Source organism: Salvelinus namaycush, chromosome 18, assembly GCF_016432855.1.
Source record: "Salvelinus namaycush isolate Seneca chromosome 18, SaNama_1.0, whole genome shotgun sequence".
Lineage (NCBI taxonomy): Eukaryota > Metazoa > Chordata > Actinopteri > Salmoniformes > Salmonidae > Salvelinus > Salvelinus namaycush.
The window spans coordinates 9,656,719-9,679,883 of NC_052324.1; the positions used below are offsets into that span (position 1 = coordinate 9,656,719).

The 23,165-nt window shown below is 41.9% G+C and overlaps 1 gene segment (V, D, J or C); it reads left to right on the plus strand.

Moving 5' to 3' along the window:
- The first annotated feature begins 11,322 nt into the window (after nt 1-11,322).
- Nucleotides 11,323-19,243, plus strand: LOC120063528. The segment is given in 5 exon segments: nt 11,323-11,341; nt 16,929-17,018; nt 17,534-17,839; nt 18,179-18,271; nt 18,917-19,243. Coding segments are annotated over 5 exon segments (645 nt in total).
- Nucleotides 19,244-23,165: the final 3,922 nt, after the last annotated feature.

The window sequence follows — 23,165 nt, forward strand, 5'->3', positions numbered from 1 at the left end:
AGAGGCAGCTGCCTACCTACATACTTGATATCATTGGCCGCTTTAATAAATGGAACACTAGTCTTTTAATAATGCCACTTTAAAGAATGTTTACATATCTTGCATTACTCATCTCATAAGTATTTACTGTATACTGTATCCTTCAGTATTCAGTATATATTTTATACTTATATATTCTCATCCCATTCCTTTACTAGATTGTGTGTATTAGGTTTTGTTGTGGAATTGGTTAGATATTAGGTTTTGTTGTGGAATTGTTAGATATTACCTTTTAGATACTGCTGCACTGTCGGATCTAGAAGCATAAGCATTTCACTACACTCGCAATACTATCTGCTAACCATGTGTATGTGACCAATAAAATTGTATTTTATTCATTAGGGCGGCAAGCCAAATCCTATGCCTGTATGTTAGGTTCAGCGAAGAGTCATCATTAAAAGGCAGCACATTGGGCAGACATAAGATGGGTTTAGACAAAATGCCTGATAATGATGAAGCCACAGATTTCCAAAAGGAGAAGACCTCTGGGCACTCCCAGTCCATATGAATGAATGTGCCAGGGGAAGAGCATACAGACAGGGGTTCAGTTTATGTTCATCTGAATAAGTTTTGGAGTCGCATAACTCATATGGGCAAAAGTATTGTGGCTGATTTGGGTTTCTTGATGAGAATATAATATTGGACCAGTACTCCAGTTAATATCTGCTGCTGAAATATCTTTGTTCCATATTGAATAGATTGGTAATTGGTGAAGCCTTATTCTAAAATTGATGAACCTTTTCACACTTGAGTTCCAAATATCTCTAACGGTTGCCCCAGCGTGTTTTTTTATGCACATGATGTCAGAATGCACTCACTGTTCCAACATGTGATTGTTACGCAATAGGACAGTTAACACACGCTGCCTGATAATTATATATAGGCTATGTTTCAACTTGTCAATTTCTAATTATTTTCTAATAAGTTGTATGTTCTAACAACAGTTTGAATTGAGGTGTGTTCCGCCTCCTCATTAATTGACATACTGTAGAAGAAGCCCATTTCCGTGTTGCGGACAATTTATGTCTGAAGCTTTACTGAGCCGGACAAAACATTCCTCTTTGAGGAGAGCACTTATTTTTACCCTTATTTTTGCACATCAAGTATGCATACATTTGCACAGTTTTCCACGAACTGGCACATTTTCTGGCTGGCGCTCGCATTATTGCATTGTTGTTTTCTTTACAAATAATAACTTTGGACATGTGTGTGTTTGTGTATATCGTGTGGTCGTTTCTACTGTAGCATACAGTATGTATGTATGTATGTATGTATGTAAGGTGAATAATGTATTTACAGTTTTATTCACATGTTTTCAAGTTCTAGTGACAAATAATGCATTCCGATCATTGAGTAAATTTTGTTGTACTGAATATATGAGCTAATCCGAAGTTATTTGCCAGCTATGTGTGGCGCAATGTTTGTTGACATTATACAATGCATTCTGGGTGTCACGTAAACATCTGTCAGACCAAAGACCGTGATGTGATGAATTATAAATAGTGATGAATTATAAATAGTTATTTCTATTAGCTAATTCATGTTGTGGTTTGTGTCAGCCGAGAGTTCTCTAAATAGTACCGCTTGTGTTACATCAATCTTTCCTCAGTTAGCGCTAGCTCTAATGTAGCCTACATTTTCCGATTTGGATGATTGTGTATGCTGTCACTACTTCTGTGAATCTCTGAACATTGCATCCAAAAATAAACTGGTCACATTCAGGACATAACTTTGTTAAGGATTGTGTTTGTGAAAAAGAATTCTGTGAAAATCAACAACGTGGCCAGCTCAAATGCTGACTTTTGCATCAATCGAAACTGGATGTTCTAAATAAGCATTCTAATCAAACGGATTTGATCGTACACTGCACGGACCACTGTAGAATGATCACACCCGTTTGTTGGTACGTGTGAGAAGGTGAAATAGTTTTTTAGTTTTTTGCCTCAATCTAAACACAATACCCCATAATGACAAAATAAGACTGTTTTTTGGAAATGTTTGCAAATTTATAAAAAAACTTCTGAAATATCACATATACATAACTATTCAGACCCTTTACTCAGTACTTTCTTGAAGCACCTTTGGCTGCGATTACAGCCTCGAGTTTTTGGGTATGACGCTACAAGCTTGCCACACCTGTATTTGGGGAGTTTCTGCCATTCGTCTCTGTAGATCCTCTCAAGCTCTGTCCTGTTGGAAGGTGAACCTTCGCCCCAGTCTGAGGATCTGAGCACTCTGGAGCAGGTTTTCATCAAGGATCTCTCTGTACTTCGCTCCGTTTATCTTTCCCTCGATTCTGGCTAGTCTCCCAGACCCTGACACTGAAAAACATCCCTACAGCATGATGCTGCCAACAACATGCATCACCATAGGGATGGTGCCAGATTTCCTCCAGACGTGTAGCTTGGCATTCAGGCCAAAGAGTTCAATCTTGGTTTCATCAGGCCAGCGAATCTTGTTTCTCATTGACCGAGAGTTCTTTAGGTGCCTTTTTGGCAAATTCCAAGCAGGCTGTCATGTGTATTTAACTGAGCAGTGGCTTCCATCTGGCCACTCTACCATAAAGGCCTGATGGTGGAGTGCTGACGAGATGGTTGTCCTTCTGGAAGGTTCTCCCATCTCCACAGAGGAACTCTGAAGTTCTGTTGTATTGACCATCGGGTTCTTGGTCACCTTCCTGACCAAGGCCCTTCTCCCCTGATTGCTGAGTTTGGCCAGGCAGACAGATCGAGGAAGTCTTGTAGTCTTGGTGGTTCCAATGCTGCATAAATGTTTTGGTACCGTTCCCCAGATCTGTGCCTTGACACAATCATGTCTCTGAGCTCTACGGACAATTCTTTCGACCTCATGGCTTGATTTTTGCTCTGACATGCACTGTCAACTGTGGGACCTTCTATAGTGAGGTGTGTGCCTTTCCAAATTGTCACGTTCCTGACCTGTTTTCTGTTGTTTTGTATGTGTTTAGTTGGTCAGGACGTGAGCTGGGTGGGAATTCTATGTTGTGTGTCTAGTTTGTCTGTTTCTATGTCCAGCCTAATATGGTTCTCAATCAGAGGCAGATGGTAATCGTTGTCCCTGATTGAGAATCATATATAGGAGGCTTGTTTTGTGTTGGGATTTTGTGGGTGTTTGTTTCCTGTCTCTGTGATTGTCTGCACCAGATAGGTCTGTGTCGGTTTTTGCACATTTGTTATTTTGTATTGTTGTTTGTAGTGTTTCACTTGTTCTTTATTAAACATGTTTAACACTAGCCGCGCTGCACTTTGGTCCTCTCCTTCACCCCTGGAAGAAAACCGTTACAGAAACACCCACCAAACCCGGACCAAGCAGCGTGGCAACGGGCAGCAGCAACAGCAGCAGCGGTACAAGGAGGAATGGACATGGGAGGAGATTCTGGACGGAGAAGGACCCTGGGCAGAGCCAGAGGAGTGTCGCTGTCCCAAAGCGGAGCTGGAGGCATCAAAAGCGGAGAGGCGGCATTATGAGGCGCTTGCAAGGCAGAGTGGCTGGAAACCCGAGAGGCTCACCCAAAAATTTCTTGGGGGGGGGGGGCTAAAGGGGAGTGTGGCGAAGCCGGGTTGGATACCTGAGCCAACTCCCCGGGCTTACCGTGGAGTGAGAGGGCGTCGTACTGGTCAGACACCGTGTTATGCGGTAAAGCGCACGGTGTCCCCAGTACGCGTGCTTAGCCCAGTGCGGGCTATTCCACCTTGCCGCACTGGGAGGGCTAGGTTGGGCATCGAGCCGGATGTCATGAAGCCGGCCCAACGTATCTGGCCTCCAGTACGTCTCCTCGGGCCGGCGTACATGGCACCAGCCTTACAGGTGGTGTCCCCGGTTCGCCTGCATAGCCCAGTGCGGGCTATTCCACCTCGCCGCACTGGCAGGGCTACGGGGACCATTCAACCTGGTAAGGTTGGAGAGGCTCGGTGCTCAAGAGCGTGTCCTCCTTCACGGTCCGGTATATCCGGCGCCACCTTCCCGCCCCAGACCAGTACCACCAGTGCCTACACCACGCACCAGGCTTCCAGTGCATCTCCAGAGCCCTGTTCCTCCTCCCCGCACTCGCCCTGAGGTGCGTGCCCTCAGCCCGGTACCTCCAGTTCCGGCACCACGCATCAGGCCTATTGTGCGTCTCAGCCGGCCAGAGTCATCCGTCTGCCCAGCGCCGTCTGAGCCATCCGTCTGCCCAGCGCCATCTGAGCCATCTGTCTGCCCAGCCCCGTCTGAGCCATCTGTCTGCCCAGCGCCATCTGAGTCATCCGTCTGCCACGAGCCATTAGAGCCGCCCGTCTGTCCCGAGCCATTAGAGCCGCCCGTCTGTCCCGAGCCATTAGAGCCGTCCGTCAGTCAGGAGCCGCTAGAGCCGTCCGTCAGTCAGGAGCTGCCAGAGACGCCAGCCAGTCAGGAGCTGCCAGAGACGCCAGCCAGTCAGGAGCAGCCAGAGACGCCAGCCAGTCAGGAGCTGCCAGAGCTGTCCTACAGTCATGAGCTGTCCTACAGTCATGAGCTGCCCTACAGTCATGAGCTGCCCTCCAGTCATGAGCTGCCCTCCAGTCATGAGCTGCCCTCCAGTCATGAGCTGCCCTCCAGTCATGAGCTGCCCTCCAGTCATGAGCTGCCACCCAGTCATGAGCTGCCACCCAGTCCGGAGCTGCCACCCAGTCCGGAGCTGCCACTCAGTCCGGAGCTGCCACTCAGTCCGGAGCTGCCATTAGTCCGGAGTTGCCCCTCTGTCCTGAGCTACCTCTCTGTCCTGAGCTACCTCTCTGTCCTGAGCTACCTCTCTGTCCTGAGCTACCTCTCTGTCCTGAGCTACCTCTCTGTCCTGAGCTACCTCCTAAACCATGTGGGGGCCTTGGGGAGGATTCTTAGGCCAAGGTCGTGGGCGAGGGTCGCCACTCAAAGGACGCTAAGGAGGGGGACAAAGACAGTGGTGGAGTGGTGTCCTCGTCCTGCGCCGGAGCCGCCACCGCGGACAGATGCCCACCCAGACCCTCCCCTTGAGTTTTAGGGGTGCGCCCGGAGTTCGCACCTTGAGGGGGGGGTTCTGTCACGTTCCTGACCTGTTTTCTGTTGTTTTGTATGTGTTTAGTTGGTCAGGACGTGAGCTGGGTGGGAATTCTATGTTGTGTGTCTAGTTTGTCTGTTTCTATGTCCAGCCTAATATGGTTCTCAATCAGAGGCAGATGGTAATCGTTGTCCCTGATTGAGAATCATATATAGGAGGCTTGTTTTGTGTTGGGATTTTGTGGGTGTTTGTTTCCTGTCTCTGTGATTGTCTGCACCAGATAGGTCTGTGTCGGTTTTTGCACATTTGTTATTTTGTATTGTTGTTTGTAGTGTTTCACTTGTTCTTTATTAAACATGTTTAACACTAGCCGCGCTGCACTTTGGTCCTCTCCTTCACCCCTGGAAGAAAACCGTTACACAAATCATGTCCAATCAATTGAATTTACCACAGGTAGACTCAACCTAAGTTGTAGAAAGATCTCAAGGATGATCAATGGAAACAGGATGCATCTGAACTCAATTTTGAGTCTCATAGCAAAGGGTCAGAATACTTATGTATATCTTTTCTGTAAAAAAATAAAATAATAAATTCACCAAAATTTGCACCAAATTTGCAGCCTCCACTGTTCTAAATACAGAAACATGACTCCTTTGCCTGCTTGTGTCATTGTAGCAGAACCATGTCCTGTGAACTGTATCCCTCCCAAGGGATCAGACATTATGCTGGATTTCAAGCAGATGACTCATGAGGAACTGAATGGCAGTTTGATTATGAGAACACGGCTTTGCTATTCTCTGAACTTACTGTATGTTTCTTTGGAATGGCACTTTCATCATGACCACCTCTCCCATCATCTGCTGATTACAGATTGTTACACCATATAATGTGATTTAACCAAAGATGTTTGGTTGCAGGATAGGTACTGTTTGGTGTAGCACAGAGAGTTTTAGTCCAACCTTAGAGATGCCATCCTCGTCCTCGATTCCAGAAAACAGGAGTCTCATAAAATGTACGTGTCCAGTTTCAGGAGGTCAGTTTGAATTTAGAAAATGCTCCTTTATTAAAATAAATAGTATTTTTGCTTCATAAAGTAATCCAACAATGTGCGCTGCCATCGCGTCTATTTCAAGTCTTCTCAATCATTGATCGAGACAGGTCTCTGTCATCATGACATGCAGTACTTTGAGGTGGACAAACACCTGTCTCAATCAATGAGAGTATACTTGAAATAGACATGTCGGAAACAATATTTTGTTAAATCACATTATCTGGTATAACAATCTGTAGCTACAGTTCTCTGCACTTGTGTGTGTCTACACCTGAGACACACTCGTAGACACTTAACTGTACTACACATACTATTACTCTGTATGTTACTTTCACCATACGCTTCTCCCTCTGTCACGAATGCCATGGTTGCCCTTAGTTTGAAGATGTAATCCAGAGACTGGTGTTTTATACAACAGCCTTCCGCGTTCTCTTTTCGACTCCCTCCACATTTGCAATCAAACGGCAGAATTTTCTCCATCTACTTATCAGTCTCTGCTTCCACCGGGCATTCCACTGATTTCAAAATTCGGTCAACTTCTTCCGTAACAACACTGTTGATCGCCGTTTCTTCCCCAACGCTGTCATTAGAGGACTCTAAAATGTCTGGTTCAATGAAAATGTCTTTACCTAAATCAGGGATTTCCTCATCGTCTGATTCATTTTTAGAGTCAGAGTCAGCATGGCACGATCGTCCTCCAGGAAGTAGCCCAACACAACTTTTTCCTGCTGATCTTTGTTGATAGCGCCTGCTAAATTCAGGACAGTAATGTTGTTGAGAGCAGTAGCAACACTTTTGCAGTTCTTCATGATATCTTTCAAAAAAGCAGCGGTAGCAAGTATTATCTAAACATACTGAGCAGCTTATATTATAGACTGAAGTGTGGTACAAGACCAATCCAAACTCATCTCTATGCATTTCCAGCCCATCCATTATCTCAGCAAATCATGGCTAGCTGGAAGGTTCCTGACTTTTTCTTCAGCTAAACAAACTATTCATATTATTCATATTTACAGATGGCATACAAGTTTGTTATTAAGGCACATAAAAGTTCACATGTTCCAGAAGGCATTTCTGCCCCCCCCCCCCCAAACATTTTTTTTTAATTAAATAGTGTTCACTCCCCTGTATTTTAGATTTTGACAAACAAACAAATATTCTTTGGATATCTGAATGTCTAGCATATGTTTGATGCTACAGAGCCCTGTACATCTTATATCAATGTCTTCTGTGAATCCATAAGGTCAGACAAATGTTGAAGATTGATAGAAAATATCCATATTTATTTTATGGTGGTTCTACATCAGGGCACTCAAACCCTGTTCCTGGAGAGCTACCATCCTGTAGGTTTTCAGTCCATCCCTAATCTAGCACACCTGATTCTAAAAATTAGCTGTTTGATAAACTGAACCAGGTTAGTTAAAACTGGGGTTGGAGCAAAAACCTACAGGAGGATAGCTCTCCAGGAACAAGGTTGGAGACTCCTGTTCTATATGGTCTTATGCTGAGCGACAATGGCTGCATTTACACAAGCAGACCAATTCTTATATTTTTTCCACTAATTAATCTTGTATTGGACAGTTCAATGGTGAGAAATGTCTCAGTCCTTGGAGTAAAAACTTTGCGCTATCCAGGAGCACGAGTACAGGACATCAATAAGCTGCTGCCAAATATTTTAAACCTGCATCGGGAAATTGAATCTATCATAGTTCATGTGGGATTCAATGACACAAGAACTGTTTGGGTCTCTACTTGACAAGAACAAGCTTCCCATCATATCTGGCCCTGTGCCCTCAATAAATCTGTCATTGAACGTTTCAGCAGGCTTTTAGTCTTCTGGCTACGTGACTTTTCAATCAATCAATCAAATGTATTTATAAAGCCTTTCTTACATCAGCTGATGTCACAAGTACTGTACAGAAACCCAGCCTAAAACCCCAAACAGCAAGCAATGCAGGTGTAGAAGCATGGTGGCTAGGAAAAACTCTAGAAAGGCCAGAACCTAGGAAGAAACCTAGAGAGGAACCAGGCTATGAGGGGTGGCCATACCTCTTCTGGCTGTGCCGGGTGGAGATTATAACAGAACAAGCCCAAGATGTTCAAATGTTCATAGATGACCAGCAGAGTCAAATAATAATAATCACAGTGGTTGTAGAGGGTGAAACAGGTCAGCACCTCAGGAGTAAATGTCAGTTGGCTTTTCATTGCCGATCATTCAGAGTATCACTTCCGCTCCTGCGGTCTCTGAGAGTTGAAAACGCCAGGTCTGGGACAGGTAGCACATCCGGTGAACAGGTCAGGGTTCCATAGCCGCAGGTAGAACAGTTGAAACTGGAGCAGCAGCACGACCAGGTGGACTGGGGACAGAAAGGAGTCATCAGGCCAGGTAGTCCTGATGCATGGTCCTAGGGCTCAGGTCCTCCGAGAGAGAGAGAGAAAGAAAGAGAGAAAAAGAGAGAGAATTAGAGAGAGCATACTTAAATTCACACAGGACACCGGATGAGGCAGAAGAAATACCCCAGACACATAAACTATTGCAGCATAAATACTGGAGGCTGAGACAGGAGGGGTCGGGAGACACTGTGGCCCCGTCCGACGATACCCCCGGACAGGGCCAAAAAGGCAGGATATAACCCCACCCACTTTGCCAAAACACCCACACCACTAGAGGGATATCTCCAACCACGAACTTACCATCCTGAGACAAGGCCGAGTACAGCCCACAAAGATCGCCCCCACGGCACAACCAAAGGGGGGGCGCCAACCAGGACAGGAAGATCACGTCAGTGACTCAACCCACTCAAGTGACGCACCCCTCCTAGGGATGGCATGGAAGAGCACCAGTAAGCCAGTGACTCAGCCCCTGTAATAGGGTTTGAGGCAGAGAATCCCAGTGGAGAGTGGATTGCAGCTCGGTGGGTGTCAAATTTATTGACCATATTTATACCTTCTGGAAACAAAGCTTGTTTTATAAGGACTGGATCCATCGAAGTAATGTGGGTTCCTGGATCCTTTCACAGCGTTATAAGGCTGTGTTGAGACAATGACTGATCAATGAGTAATGATGTGCCTATGAACCAGAGTTATACTGTTGGCACTGAGGCGGTGTGCCCTAGTAGGAAATCCTCACCCTGCACTAAAATAAATAACATGAGCTTGTCTACTTCTGCTAAGCTTTCCAGTAAAGCAATGAAAACAATCAAGATTCCAACAAAAGTGCTAAAGAGAGCCTGTGTTAACTTTAAGTAGCTTAAGAAACAATGTTGGTGAATCAATAATTTGCTAGTAACAGATGACATTCATATCCTGACAATCTCTGAAACTCACTTAGATAATACATTTGATGATACAGTGGTAGCAAAACATGGTTATAACATCTACAGCAAATACATAAATGCCAATGGTGGAGGTGTTGCCATTTATATTAAGAACCACTTTCCTGTAAATCTTAGAGAGGATCTCACATTAAATACTTTTGAAGTAATATGGCTACAGATTAATCTGCCTCACCTAAAGCCCATTCTTGTGGGAAGCTGCTATAGACCACCAAGTGCTAATAGTCAGTATCTGGATAATGTGTGAAATGCTTGATAATGTATGTGATATCAACAGAAGTATATTTCCTGGGTGATTTAAATATTGACTAGCTTCATCAAGCTTGCCAGCAACAAACGTTGACACTACACATCCAAGTATAACTGATCAAATTATGAAGACAAGCATTGTAATTTTGAATTCCGTAAAGTGAGTGTGGAAGAGGTGAAAAAATATGGTTGTCTATCAACAATGACAAGCCACCAGGGTCTGACAACTTGGGTGAAAAATTACTTAGGATAATAGAGGATGATATTGCCACTCCTATTTGCCATATCTTCATTCTTGGGGCTCCCGAGTGGCACAGCGGTCTAAGGCACTGCATCGCAGTATTAGTAGGAGTCATGAGAGACCCGGGTTCGATCCTGGGCCGTATCACAACCGGACATGATTGGTTGTGGCCCAGCATCGTACGGATTAGGAGAGGGTTTGGTCGGGGTGCCTTACATGTAGGCCATCTGTCACGGATCCCTCCGGTACTGTTACTCATTCCATGCAGCAGTTTCAGAGGTCTATGTCACCAGCCTCTAGAAACTGAACTATGCTCATTACGCACACCTGGTACCCATTCATCTTTGATTTTGTATTGTATAAATGTGCCCTCTGTTCACCATTGAGGGGTCGATTATTTTTCCAATGTCCGTTGGTCATGCGAGTACCTGTACTGTGTTGTTTTGGCTTTTGTGCCGCGTGTATTGCACAGATGATTACGGGTCTCGTCCCGTGTGGTATTATTGTGCGCTTGTGTATTTATTCGAGGTACTGCTCGCTATTTTGTTTCCGTCTCAACCCTGTGTTTTGTATACGTGTTTGTTTGGTCTTCGTCCCCGTTCCTTTACATGTCACGCTGTAATTTGGGAGCCAAAGGGTTGTGAGAAATAAGTTTAATCCTAGACACATGAAAAGCGGGATGTATACTGAGGGTACGGGGCAACAGAAGACGAACAGCAGAGGGGCTAAGGATCTTGGATATGGGCTGATAAAACGGGGGGACTGTTTCCGGGACTCTACCCGGAAAGGAAGATCCCGAATGGACAGTCATATCCTCTGCCCGAGATGATAATGGGGAGCCGGGGTCCAGTGGCGATTCGCCTGTCATCAATACCTGGAGATGGTATTGAGAAGAGCCGACCGGGCTCTCTTCTAGGTACGGCGACTGCGGCGGATGGACATCTGGGCCGAGGGTATGCCTCGTCCTCTAGCTCCGGGAAGAGCGGGGGCTGATATCCCAGGGAGCACTCAAAAGGCGAGAAACCAGTGGCTGAGCAAGGGAGAGTTACAGGCGTACTCTACCCACACAAGCTACTGGTTCCAGGTGGTGGGATTGGCGGAAACCAGGTAGCGAAGAGTCGTCTCCAGGTCCCGATTGGCTCGCTACAACTGGCCGTTAGACTGGGGGTGGGACCCGGAGGAGAGGCTGGCCGGCGACCCAATGAGCGTGCAGAATGCCTTCCAGAACTGCGACGAGAACAGAGGACCCCGGTCGGAGACCACGTCCACTGGAAGTGCATGGATCCGGAAGACGTGCTGCACCATGAGCTGGGCTGTCTCTTTGGTTGAGGATAGCTTGGGGAGAGGGATGAAGTGGGCGGCTTTGGAAAATCGGTCCACCACGGTAAGGATAACCATGTTGCCATCAGACAGGGGTAGACCAGTGATGAAGTCCAGGGATATATGTGACATGGGACGGTTAGGGGCGGGAAGTGGTTTAACCCCTTCAAAGTACATATTCAATGTATTTATTACAAAGTCTTCAAAAGCACAGTCATAGTTTATTAGGCCTAACTCCTTGCTAAGACAACAACACACAAGCCGATCCCTCCCAGCGTGCTTCCATGTAGATAATTTAGATGTAAACTTCATGTTGGACTGTACAAATTACTATTATTTATTATTGGAGAATACAACAAAAGCAATTCAAACACATGAGATTCACAGATGTCAGTCAATTTTTGTTCCTCTGGTTAAATTTCAAGAGAACCCATATGAGAGGAAATAATAACAAAAGCATTCACTCAAACTTTTTTTGGTTCCAACAATCACCAGGTTCTACTTAAGGTTGAAGAAAAACAAAACAAAAAAATGTGTTGTTGTCTTACCACAGGCACATTTGACCTTATAATTAGGATATAATTTATTTTTCAAGGCCAAAACTTTTGATTTGAGCTTTTCGGAATCAACGTTAACTTCTCTAGGGTAGGGGGCAGCATTTTCACGTTTGGATGAAAAGCATACCCAAATTCAACTGCCAGCTACTCATCCCCAGAAGATTATTATTAGTAGATTTGGATAGAAAACACTCTGAAGTTTCTAAAACTGTTTGAATCATGTCTGTGAGTATAACAGAACTTATTTAGCAGGCGAAACCCCGAGGACAAACCATTCAGATTTTATTTGTTTTGAGGTCACTCTCTTTTCAATGAGTTTCATTGGGAAACCAGATTTCTAAGCGAAATGCTTGCAGTTCCTACGGCTTCCACTGGATGTCAACAGTCCTGAGAAATTGGTTGAGGTTATTCCTTTGTGTCATGAAGAAATACGGCCATCTTGAAGTCGAGTCACTCTAGGTGTCCTGTTTGTTCGAGGCGCGAGACCAGAAAGCATGCTACAGTTGGTTTTAATCCTGTATTGAACACAGATCATCCCGTCTTCAATTGTATCGATTATTAACGTAAAGAAATACCTAAAGTTGTATTACAAAAGTAGTTTGAAATTTTTTGGCAAAGTTTACAGGTAACCTTTGAGATATTTTGGCGTCACGTTTGAGCAAGTTGGAACCTGTGTTTTTCTGGATCAAACGTGCCAAATAAATGGACATTTTGCATATATACCGACGGAATTAATCGAACAAAAGGACCATTTGTGATGTTTATGGGACATATTGGAGTGCCAACAACAGAAGCTCGTCAAAAGTAAGGCATGAATTATATTTTTATTTCTGCGTTTCGTGTCGCGCCCGCAGGGTTGAAATATGCGTATCTCTCTTTGTTTACAATGTTGCTATACTCAGATAATAGCATCGTATGCTTTCGCCAAAAAGCCTATTTGAATTCTGACATGTTGGCTGGATTCACAACCAGTGTAGCTTTAATTTGGTATCTTTCATGTGTGATTTAATGAAAGTTTGATTTTATAGTAATTTTCATAATAATTAATTTGAATATGGAGCTCTGCATTTTCTCAGGCTTTATGCCAAGTGAGACAGTAGCGTCTTGCCTAAACTCAGATTTTTGGATATAAATATGAACTTTCCCGAACAAAAAATACCTGTATTGTGTAACATGAAGTCCTATGAGTGTCATCTGATGAAGATCATCAACGGTTAGTGATTAATTTGATCTCTATTTCTGCTTTTTGTTACTGCTCTCTTTGGCTGGAAAAATGGCTGTGTTTTTCTGTGGTTAGGGTTAAGGTTAGGGTTCCTCAGTCTTCCCACTCTTTCACTCACCCGTTTTGTTTGTGTAACCAGCCGCTATATCGACTCCGTTCACCAGGTCCATCAATGTATGATTCATTCTGTGTATATGTATTTCTGTGTGATTAGTTAGGTATTTAGTAAATAAATAATTAAACCAAATTTTGTATTTCTGATTCAACTTGTTAGCCAGGGTTCGTGAAGATAACCAAGAATTTACAACTTTCAGATGAGACTTAACAAGGTGACGATTAAATATTGACTGCTATTGATGTAAAAGATTACTAGGTCTTTACGAGTTTTTTCGGAAGATAACAGCTCTATAAACATTATTTCGTGGTGCCCTGACTTTCTAGTTAATTATTTAATATTAATTACAGAGAAATGATTTTATAGAATAGCATGTCATATCACTTAATCCGGCATAGCCGAAGACATGACACACTCTAGACCCAAACTGTTACAAACCTATATCCATCCTGCCCTGCCTTTCTAAAGTCTTTGAAAGCCAAGTAACAAACAGATCACCGACCATTTCGAATCCCACCGTACCTTCTCCGCTATGAAATTCGGTTTCCGAGCTGGTCACAGTTGCACCTCAGCCACGCTCAAGGTCCTAGACAATATCATAACCGCCATCGATAAAAGGCAGTACTGTTCAGCCGTCTTCATCAACCTGGCCAAGGCTTTCGACTCTGTCAATCACCGCAGACTTTCTCTAATGACTGCCTCATCTGGTTCACAAACTTTTTCTCAGAAATAGTTCAGTGTGTCAAATCAGAGGGTTGTCCGGACCTCTGGCAGTCACTATGGCGTGCCACAGGGTTCAATTCAAATATTTTCTCTGTGTATATCAATGATGTTGCTCTTGCTGCGGGTTATTCTTTGATCCACCTCTACGCAGACAACACCATTCTGTATACATCTGGCCCTTCTTTGGACACTGTGTTAACCTCTCTGGGGTAGGTGGCCAATAGCCAGGGAAAATACAGAGTGCCATATTCAAATAAAATGATATAAAAATCTAACTTTCATTAAATCACACATGTAAGATACCAAATTAAAGCTACACTCGTTGTGAATCCAGCCAACATGTCAGATTTCAAAAAGGCTTTTCGGCGAAAGCATAAGATGCTATTATCTGATGATAGCACAACAGTAAACAAAGAGAGTAGCATATTTCAACACTGCAGGCACGACACAAAACAATGAAATAAAAATATAATTCATGCCTTACCTTTGAAAAAATTATTTTGTTGGTACTCCAATATGTCCCATAAACATCACAAATGGTCCTTTTGTTCGATTAATTCCGTCGATATATATCCAAAATGTCAATTTATTTGGCGCGTTTCATCCAGAAAAACACAGCTTCCAACTTGCGCAACGTCACTACAAAATATATCAAAAGTTACATGTAAACTTTACCAAAACATTTCAAACTACTTTTGTAATACAACGTTAGGTATTTTTAAACATTAATAATCGATCAATTTGAAGACGGGATGATCTGTGTTCAATACAAAAAGAAAACAAACTGACGCAACTTTTTTGGTAATGTGCCTCTCTCAAACAATTTACTTCAAGTGACCCTCCTTTACGATGGCCGTACTTCTTCATTACACAAAGGAATAACTTCAACCAATTTCCAAAGACTGGTGACATCCAGTGGAAGCGGTAAGAACTGCAAACAAGTCCCTTAGAAATCTGGTGTCCCAATGAAATCTCATTGAAAAGAGAGTGACCTCAAAAAAATAAAAATTCTGAATGGTTTGTCCTCGGGGTTTTGCCTGCTACATAAGTTCTGTTATGCTCACAGACATGATTCAAACAGTTTTGGAAATTTCAGAGTGTTTTCTATCCAAATCTACTAATAATATGCTATCTTATATTCTGGGGATGAGTAGAAGGAAGTTGAATTGGGCACGCTATTTATCCAAAAGTGAAAATGCTGCCCCCTACCCCGAAGAAGTTAAAACCTCCAAACGACCTTCATTGCCATACAACACTCCTTCCGTGGCCTCCAACTGCTCTTAAATGCTAGTAAAACGAAATGCATGCTCTTCAACCGATCGCTGCCCGCACCCACCAGCGCGACTAGCATCACTACTCTGGACGGTTCTGACTTAGAATATGTGGACAACTACAAATACCTAGGTGTCTGGCTAGACTGTAAACTTTCCAGACTCACATTAAGCATCTCCAATCCAAAATTAAATCTAGAATCGGCTTCCTATTTCGCAACAAAGCCTCCTTCACTCATGCTGCCAAACATACCCTCGTAAAAATGACTATCCTACCGATCCTTGACTTCGGCGATGTAATTTACAAAATAGCCTCCAACACTCTATTCAGCAAATTGGATGCAGTCTATCACAGTGCCATCTGTTTTGTCACCAAAGCCCCATATTCTACCCACCACTGCGACCTGTATGCTCTCGTTGGCTGGTCGTCTCTACATATTTGTCGCCAAATCCACTTGCTCCAGGTCATCTGGAGCAAGTGGAGGTAAAGCTCTGCCTTATTTTAGCTCACTGATCTCCATAGCAACACCCACCTGTAGCAATTGCTCCAGCAGGTATATTTCACTGGTCATCCCCAAAGCCAACACCCCCTTTGGCCACCTTTTCATTCCAGTTCTCTGCTGCCAATGATTGAAAAAAATTGCAAAATTCACTTAAGTTGGAAACTCATATCTCCCTCACTAACTTTAAGCATCATCTGTTAGAGCAGCTTACCGGTCGCTGCACACAGTCCATCTGTAAATAGCCCATCCAACCAACTACCTACCTCATCCCCATATGTTTTTGTTTTCCTGCTCTTTTCCACACCAGTATTTCTACTTGCACATCCTCCTCTGCACATCTATCACTCCAGTGTTAATTGCGAAATTGTAAATACTTTGCCACTATGGCCTATTTATTGCCTTACCTCCTTACTTCATTTGCACACACTGTACACATATTTTTCTATTGTGTTCTTGACTGTACAATTGTTTATCCCATGTGTAACTCTGTGTTGTTGTTTTTGTCACACTGCTTTGCTTTATCTTGGCCAGGTCGCAGCTGTAAATGAGAACTTGTTCTCAACTGGCCTACCTGGTTAAATAAAGTTGAAATATAAAATAATAATAATAAATAGATCTGTAAAAAAATAAATATTAAAGCTCAAGAGTTATGCTTAGATATGCAGAGAAACATTTACATATTTTGGATTAACAATTAAAAATGCTAAATTATCCAATTGAAAGATGGGGGGACTAGCTATCTGTAACGGCTTTCCTCTTCCTCTTCATCCGAAGAGGAGGAGCATGGATTGAACCAAAACGCAGCTTCTGAAGTTGACATATTTATTTACAGAAAAGACGAAAACACGAACTTCACTATAAACTAACAAAACAACAAAACGGAGTAGACAAACCTGGACATGCGAACTTACATACAACGCAGAACTCACGAACAGGAAAATGACTACACAAAAGACCGAACGTACAAACAAACCGAGAACAGTCCCGTGTGGCGTAACATACTAACACTGACACAGGAGACAACCACCCACAACAAACAGTGTGAAAACACCTACCTTAATATGACTCTCAATCAGAGGAAATGAAAAACACCTGCCTCTAATTGAGAGCCATATTAGGTACCCATTAACCAACATAGAAACAGAAAACATAGACTGCCCACCCAAACTCACGTCCTGACCAACTAACACATACAAAAACTAACAGAAAACAGGTCAGGAACGTGACACTATCTCAGGAAAAAACCCACCAACCCCCCACCACCCCCCATCCCCCACATCCACCCCTCCAGGCTACCCTCACAGTGCAGACTACTTTTTGAGAAGGGAATTTTCACTGTGTAGGCTCGAATTTGGCTCTGGCACAACACTTTATGTGACAGGTAAGATATCCATTCCTCTGATTTTCAACAGGTAAACAAAGCAGTAGTCCTTAATTAATATTTAATCTATAGCTCTAATCACTATCCAAAATCATTTCGAAAACATCTGCAGTATTGCTCCGCAAATATGCACTATTCATGATTAATCCATGTTAGGAAAAAAATATTATTACGAACATTTTACAGTATATTGCATGTCCCTACTCTTAGAGATATACACCCTCAGTTAAATTAGTGATATAAATGTAAAGTAATTTGACATAGAGCAAAAATGTTGAACTGTTTACTTAACTAAGAGTCTTACGTTTTAAATGATATTGAAAGTTATGATTTACATTGAAATAAGATATTCCATAAAGGATAGTTGTTATGGAGAAAAATGTAATGAATTGTTCACTTGAATATAGACAGTACAGCTGGATATAGAACAAATGGTGTGGGACATCACGATTCATCTTGTGTGTGATGTCCCTTTAAAGAAGTCTGTAAATGTTATTATATCTCTTGAAAATCAGACGGCAATCCTCGAAAACCCAAAGTGACGGTGTACCCAGCGTCCAACTCTGAGTCGAATGGGAAGACCACCCTGCTATGTCTGGCTAGAGACATGTTTCCAGACTTGGTCAAGATCTCATGGAAGATTGAGGATGCAAACGGTGGAAGAACGGAGGTGCCCAACGCAGAGGGGGAACAGCTGGAAAAGAGGGAGGAAGGACAGACGACCAGTATGATCATCGTTGATAAAGAGAATACGTACAGGAACAAATACATCTGTTCTGTGGAGCATGAATGGGGCGCTCAACAATTTGACATCCCAAAAGGTAAAGCCAGTCATTGAAATAGTTTTACATTAGTATGTAGGCCTATTATGTTTTTTTATACATCATTATTAATTTAATATTTATGTACTATATTTATATGAGTAGGTTATCATGGATTCAACCATGTAAACATAGGCCTATTAAAAAGAAAGAACATAAAAATGTGACATAAAATTGGCCATTGCATAGGAATGTTGTGTAGTTATTAGTTTTGCAAGTTAAAACAAAACACCTTAATTAGCGGAACAATTATCCCTGACAGTAGCCTACATAATATTCTGAAAGCATATTCTTTAATATAATCTTTTTCCATCTCATTCTCAAATAAACCAACAGAAGATACTCCAACCACCATGTCTTCACCAACCTGCCCGTTCAGAAATGACATGCTGGAGCATGTCGAAGGTAATATTATTGTATATTTCATGCAGGGTTGGGGTCAGTTCAAAACAAAAATAAAAAATAGGGAAAAATTCAAAATACGAGTGGTTGGATAAATTAACGGATTTAGACAGGTATTAAATCCGATTGCGCTTTGTCGACATTCCACCTTCTAACGAACGCATTCACGGTAAACGCTGTTTATGGCTGCTCAATTTGAAATTACCTTTAATTAAGGGCGCTTTCACATATCCTCTTATGATCCGGATCCAGGAGCGTTTAGTAGCCTACCCTGATCCGCGCTATAAAGCATGTGTGAAACACAAACTAACCCGGGCTGAAACGAATCCTGGACCAGCGTGAGTAGTGGGTCCAAGATCCAGGACCAGAGTACCAGGAATTGTGACGTGGCAGAGCGAGTCGAATGGAACATTATTACCTGTTGCACTCGCCAAGGTCATGTAAAATGTTCGTATTGTTAAAACTTCCTAAGTGGAGTATAGCCGACAAAACGCGATCGGATAGATAATCTGATCATGGTTTATAGGCAAAGTGCCTAGATGCCATCCAGTGCCGAGATGCCATCCACGGTAAATGTAGCATATGTCGGCTTAATAGGAACATGTGTTTTTAAACGGCAATGAATGTAACCTGCATTCAAATTGAATCCCAGCCTTAATATTTTCTCTTTCCCAGATTCCTTCCAGTCAACGTGCAGTCTGAACCTGGCCTCTGTGGTTTACACAGTGATGATAGTGAAGAGCATGGTGTACTGCTGTGGGCTCTCTCTCCTGCTGCACAACAGGAACCTGGGAAGAGGACATAGCACCTGAAGACCTCTATGAGGAAAATCATTTATGCGCTTTTTTACATTGATACAATGTTGTTGTTTTTTACATTGATACAGCTTGCATGACATTTTCCTTGCCTAACACAGCCTGCTCAAATTAACCTAGTTGCTCAAAATAACCATATTATTTCAGATGAGGATGGATTTAATAATCGCTGCCTTTGTGAACAAAAAGTTGCAACAACAATGGTTCTGTAAATGATTGTAAAAAAAACATTTTTACAGTTCCGTGCTGTTTTCTATTAATAAAGGTTACTTAAAACCCCCAAAACATTGCATCTCTTTACTATAAGATAATCTATTCATATTTGGGAAAATGTTATTTAATTGAATCTCATCAGAAGCGGAAAAATAAGATCGTAAGTTCACCAATTATCTGTTTTCAACTTGTTTGCGTCAGTGTGCATGTTCCCGGCGCAGATGTTGAGCCTAGACTTAATAGTGGTGGGATAATATGGTTAATGTTTCTTTGGTTTTCTAAGTACATGTGAAATGGTAGTTACTGGAAACAAGATATAGCTAACTGCATAACCACAGCTCGAGTGTGTGATGAGTTGCTGGATGATTCATTTTGCCTTGATCTGTTTTTACCTCTAGTTGTGGGTTCGGCTCCTGCCATCAAATTGAAGAATATGACAGCGATGGCAGACGAGTCCGTAATGGTAGTTTATGGTTCTTGCATTTGTAGAATTAGAGATCTATGGCAAAGCGAACGTTTTATACTTTTGTTTATGTGTACGTTTTACCTTGAAACAATCAAATTAAATTAAATCAAGGTTGGAGTGTTTAATTTGTTTTTAACATATATTTGGAAGGAAATTAACATTGTTATCAAGAGAAGTATTTTCCATGTTATTGTCATGTTATTACCATGTATTCTGTGCTTCAATGTAAAGTGCTACCGAAATGTCTTATTAATTGTTTTATTTTCTCTACATCGAAACTATGAAATAACACATATGGAATCATGTAGTAACCAAGAAAGTGTTAAATAAATCTAAATATATTTTATATTTGAGATTCTTCAAAGTAGCCACCCTTTGCCTTGATGAATTCATTGCACGCACTTGGCATTCTCTCAACCAGCTTCATGAGGTAGTCACCTGGAATGCATTACAGTTAACAGGTGTGCCATGTTAAAAGTTAATTTGTGGAATTTCTTTCCTTAATGCATTTGAGCCAATCAATTGTTTTGTGACAAGGTAGGGGTGATATACAGAAGATGGCCTTTTTTGGTAAAAGACAAATCCATATTATGGCTAGAACATCTCCAATAAGCAGAGAGAAACGACAGTCCATCGTTACTTATTAAGGGAAAGGGGGATACCTCGTCATTTGTACAACTGAAATGTGTCTTCCGCAACACTCTGACCTTTAAGACATGAAGGTCAGTCAATACAGTTTCTTCAAGTGCAGTCGCAAAAACCATCAAGCGCTATGATGAAACTGGCTCTCATGAGGGCCGCCACAGGAAAGGAAGACACAGGGTTAACTCTGCTGCAGAGGATCAGTTCATTAGAGTTAACTACACCTCAGATTGCAGCCCAAATAATGCTTCAGTAACAGACACATCTCAACATCAACTGTTCAGAGGCGACTGCGTGAATCAGGCTATTCATGTTCGAATCATATTAAACACTATTGTTGCACACAGAGTGAGTCCATGTAACTTATTATGTGACTTGTTAAGCACATTTTTACTCCTGAACGTATTTATTTATAATCCATTTTAAATTCAGGCTGTAACACAACACAATGTGGAAAAAGTCAAGGGGTCTGAATACTTCCCAAAGGCACTGCGTTTTGAAACCTTTCATCATCCTCATTACTTGCATTAAATGCCTCCCCCAAGTGTCACTAAATGTACAGAGTGGTCCAAAATGATTGACACCCTTGATAAGGGGGCCGCAGGTAGCCTAGTGGTTAGAGCGTTGGGCCAGTAACCGTGGAGAGACTATATGGACACCCCTGGCCTGCAAAGCTATGATTTATGTCACGCAGCCAAGTGAACATATCACACAGGGTTGTGACAGCTAAGGAGTGTTGGTATTTTTGCATTGCTGTGTGCTCGATTTTATACCTGTCAGCAATGGGTGTGGCTGAAAAAGCCAAATCCACTCATTTGAAGGGGTGTCCACATACTTTTGTATATATATATGTACTTTTAACCTTTTTTTACAATGACGGCCTAGGAACAGTGGATTAACTGCCTTGTTCAGGAGCAGAATGACAGATTTTTACCTTGTCAGCTCGGGGGTTCGATCTAGCTACCTTTCAGGTTACTGTCCCAACGCTCTAACCACTAGGCTACCTGCCGCCCCATCGTATACGTATAAACAAGGATAGGTACCTCCCCAGCAGCTAACGAAACGATTATTCTACTTCACAGCAGCTTCAAGAAGATAGTTAGCCTACTAAAATAGTTTGAGTTTCATGCGTCTTACCCGACAGCATGAGGTTGGTGCCTGAAACGGATCATTGTAATATACAGTAGGCATAAACCATTACTGTAAAGAAATACAGCATGTTAGAATCATTTTTACAGGAGGCTTCCAATTACAGTTAATAACAGTATTTTTTCATAATGCGGTGCAATCTACAGCCTTAATTCTGTACAACACATGTATGGTATTATACTGTGCACTCTACATTGTTTTACTGTTGAAATTGCAGAAAAGTATTCAATAAATAAAATGACTGGCTAAAATCCCAGCCTATATACTTTTATTTTCTCCAGATTCCTTCCAGTCCATGTGCAGTCTGAACCTGGGCTCTCTGGCTTACACAGTGATGATAGTGAAGAGCATGGAGTAGTGCTGTGGGCTCTCTCTCCTGCTGCACCACAGGAACCTGGGAAGTAGACCCAGCACCAGTGGACACATTCATTGAAAGGGAAAACCCCAAGTATGGATATAGTTGTAGTGGGCTGGTAATAACAAGGATTTTACATCCCATTGAGATCGAAAAATGTTTTTGTCCTACTTTATTTTAGGATGCTAAAGTATTGTGAGCCATATCTTTCCATGTCTTCCATTAACTTCAACTGCCAATTGTGAAATGAATTGCGGAACTTTAAATTGTGTATATTGTGTTTCCCTCCTTAAAATGTACAATCACATTTTACTTTTGATGATTGTGGGAGCTACTCGCTGCAGACACTTGAAAGAATGTTCATTTAAGGTTTTCTGAAAAATAAAGAGAGCAAATATTGAAGGTAGATCCTTATGATTTAAATTTAGACTGTTTTATGAAAGTTGCCCTGCAATAGGCCTATCTGTCACAGCGGTACATTCTATTCACTAAATCCGTCTTTGATTTACACAAAAATATTTCCAAAATATTAATGTGACCTATAACTTATTAAATATGTAGTCTCATTATTTCTAAATAGGCATCATTATCCACAATAATATTTAGTAACTTGTCATGTGTGTAATAAAGTGTAATTTATTTAAAGAAATTTGAGTTCGTTTTCGAACATAGTATTTAATATCTTAATTCAATTTTTGTATTAATTTACCATGAATAATTGAAAATTCAGATGTTATTTTTGTTTTAATTAACTAAATGCTGAGTGCTTATTGAGCAGACGAATGATTGAAATCATGAATTTGTGCTTTTTATGTTTTTCCTTGAGTAACACAGCCTATGTATTTTCCTTGCTAAAATTAACACAGCCTATGCAGTGTGCAAAGTTTCTCAAATAAGCTAATCCTTTCAGATGGGGATCGGTTTAATAATCGCTGCATTCGTGAAAGAAATGTTACAGCAAACTAGGTTCTGCAAAGTAGCATATTGTAAATGTTGTACTGTTCCGTGCTGTTGTTTTACGAGGAAACTGTCACCTTAATAGAAAATAAAGGCTACTTAACCCCCCCCCCCCCCAACGTTGTATTTATTATCTATAAAATAATCTATTGTTATTTTTGAAAATTGTATTTTCAGAAGCGGAACAAGATCATAAGATCCCCCTTTCTCTGTTTTGAAGCTGTTTGCTTCCATTTGTGTTTCGAAGCAGGTGTTGAGCCTACTCACCCAATAGCAGTGCGAAAGTGTGGTTAATATGTTTCTTTGGTTTTCTAATGAAAGGTGTAA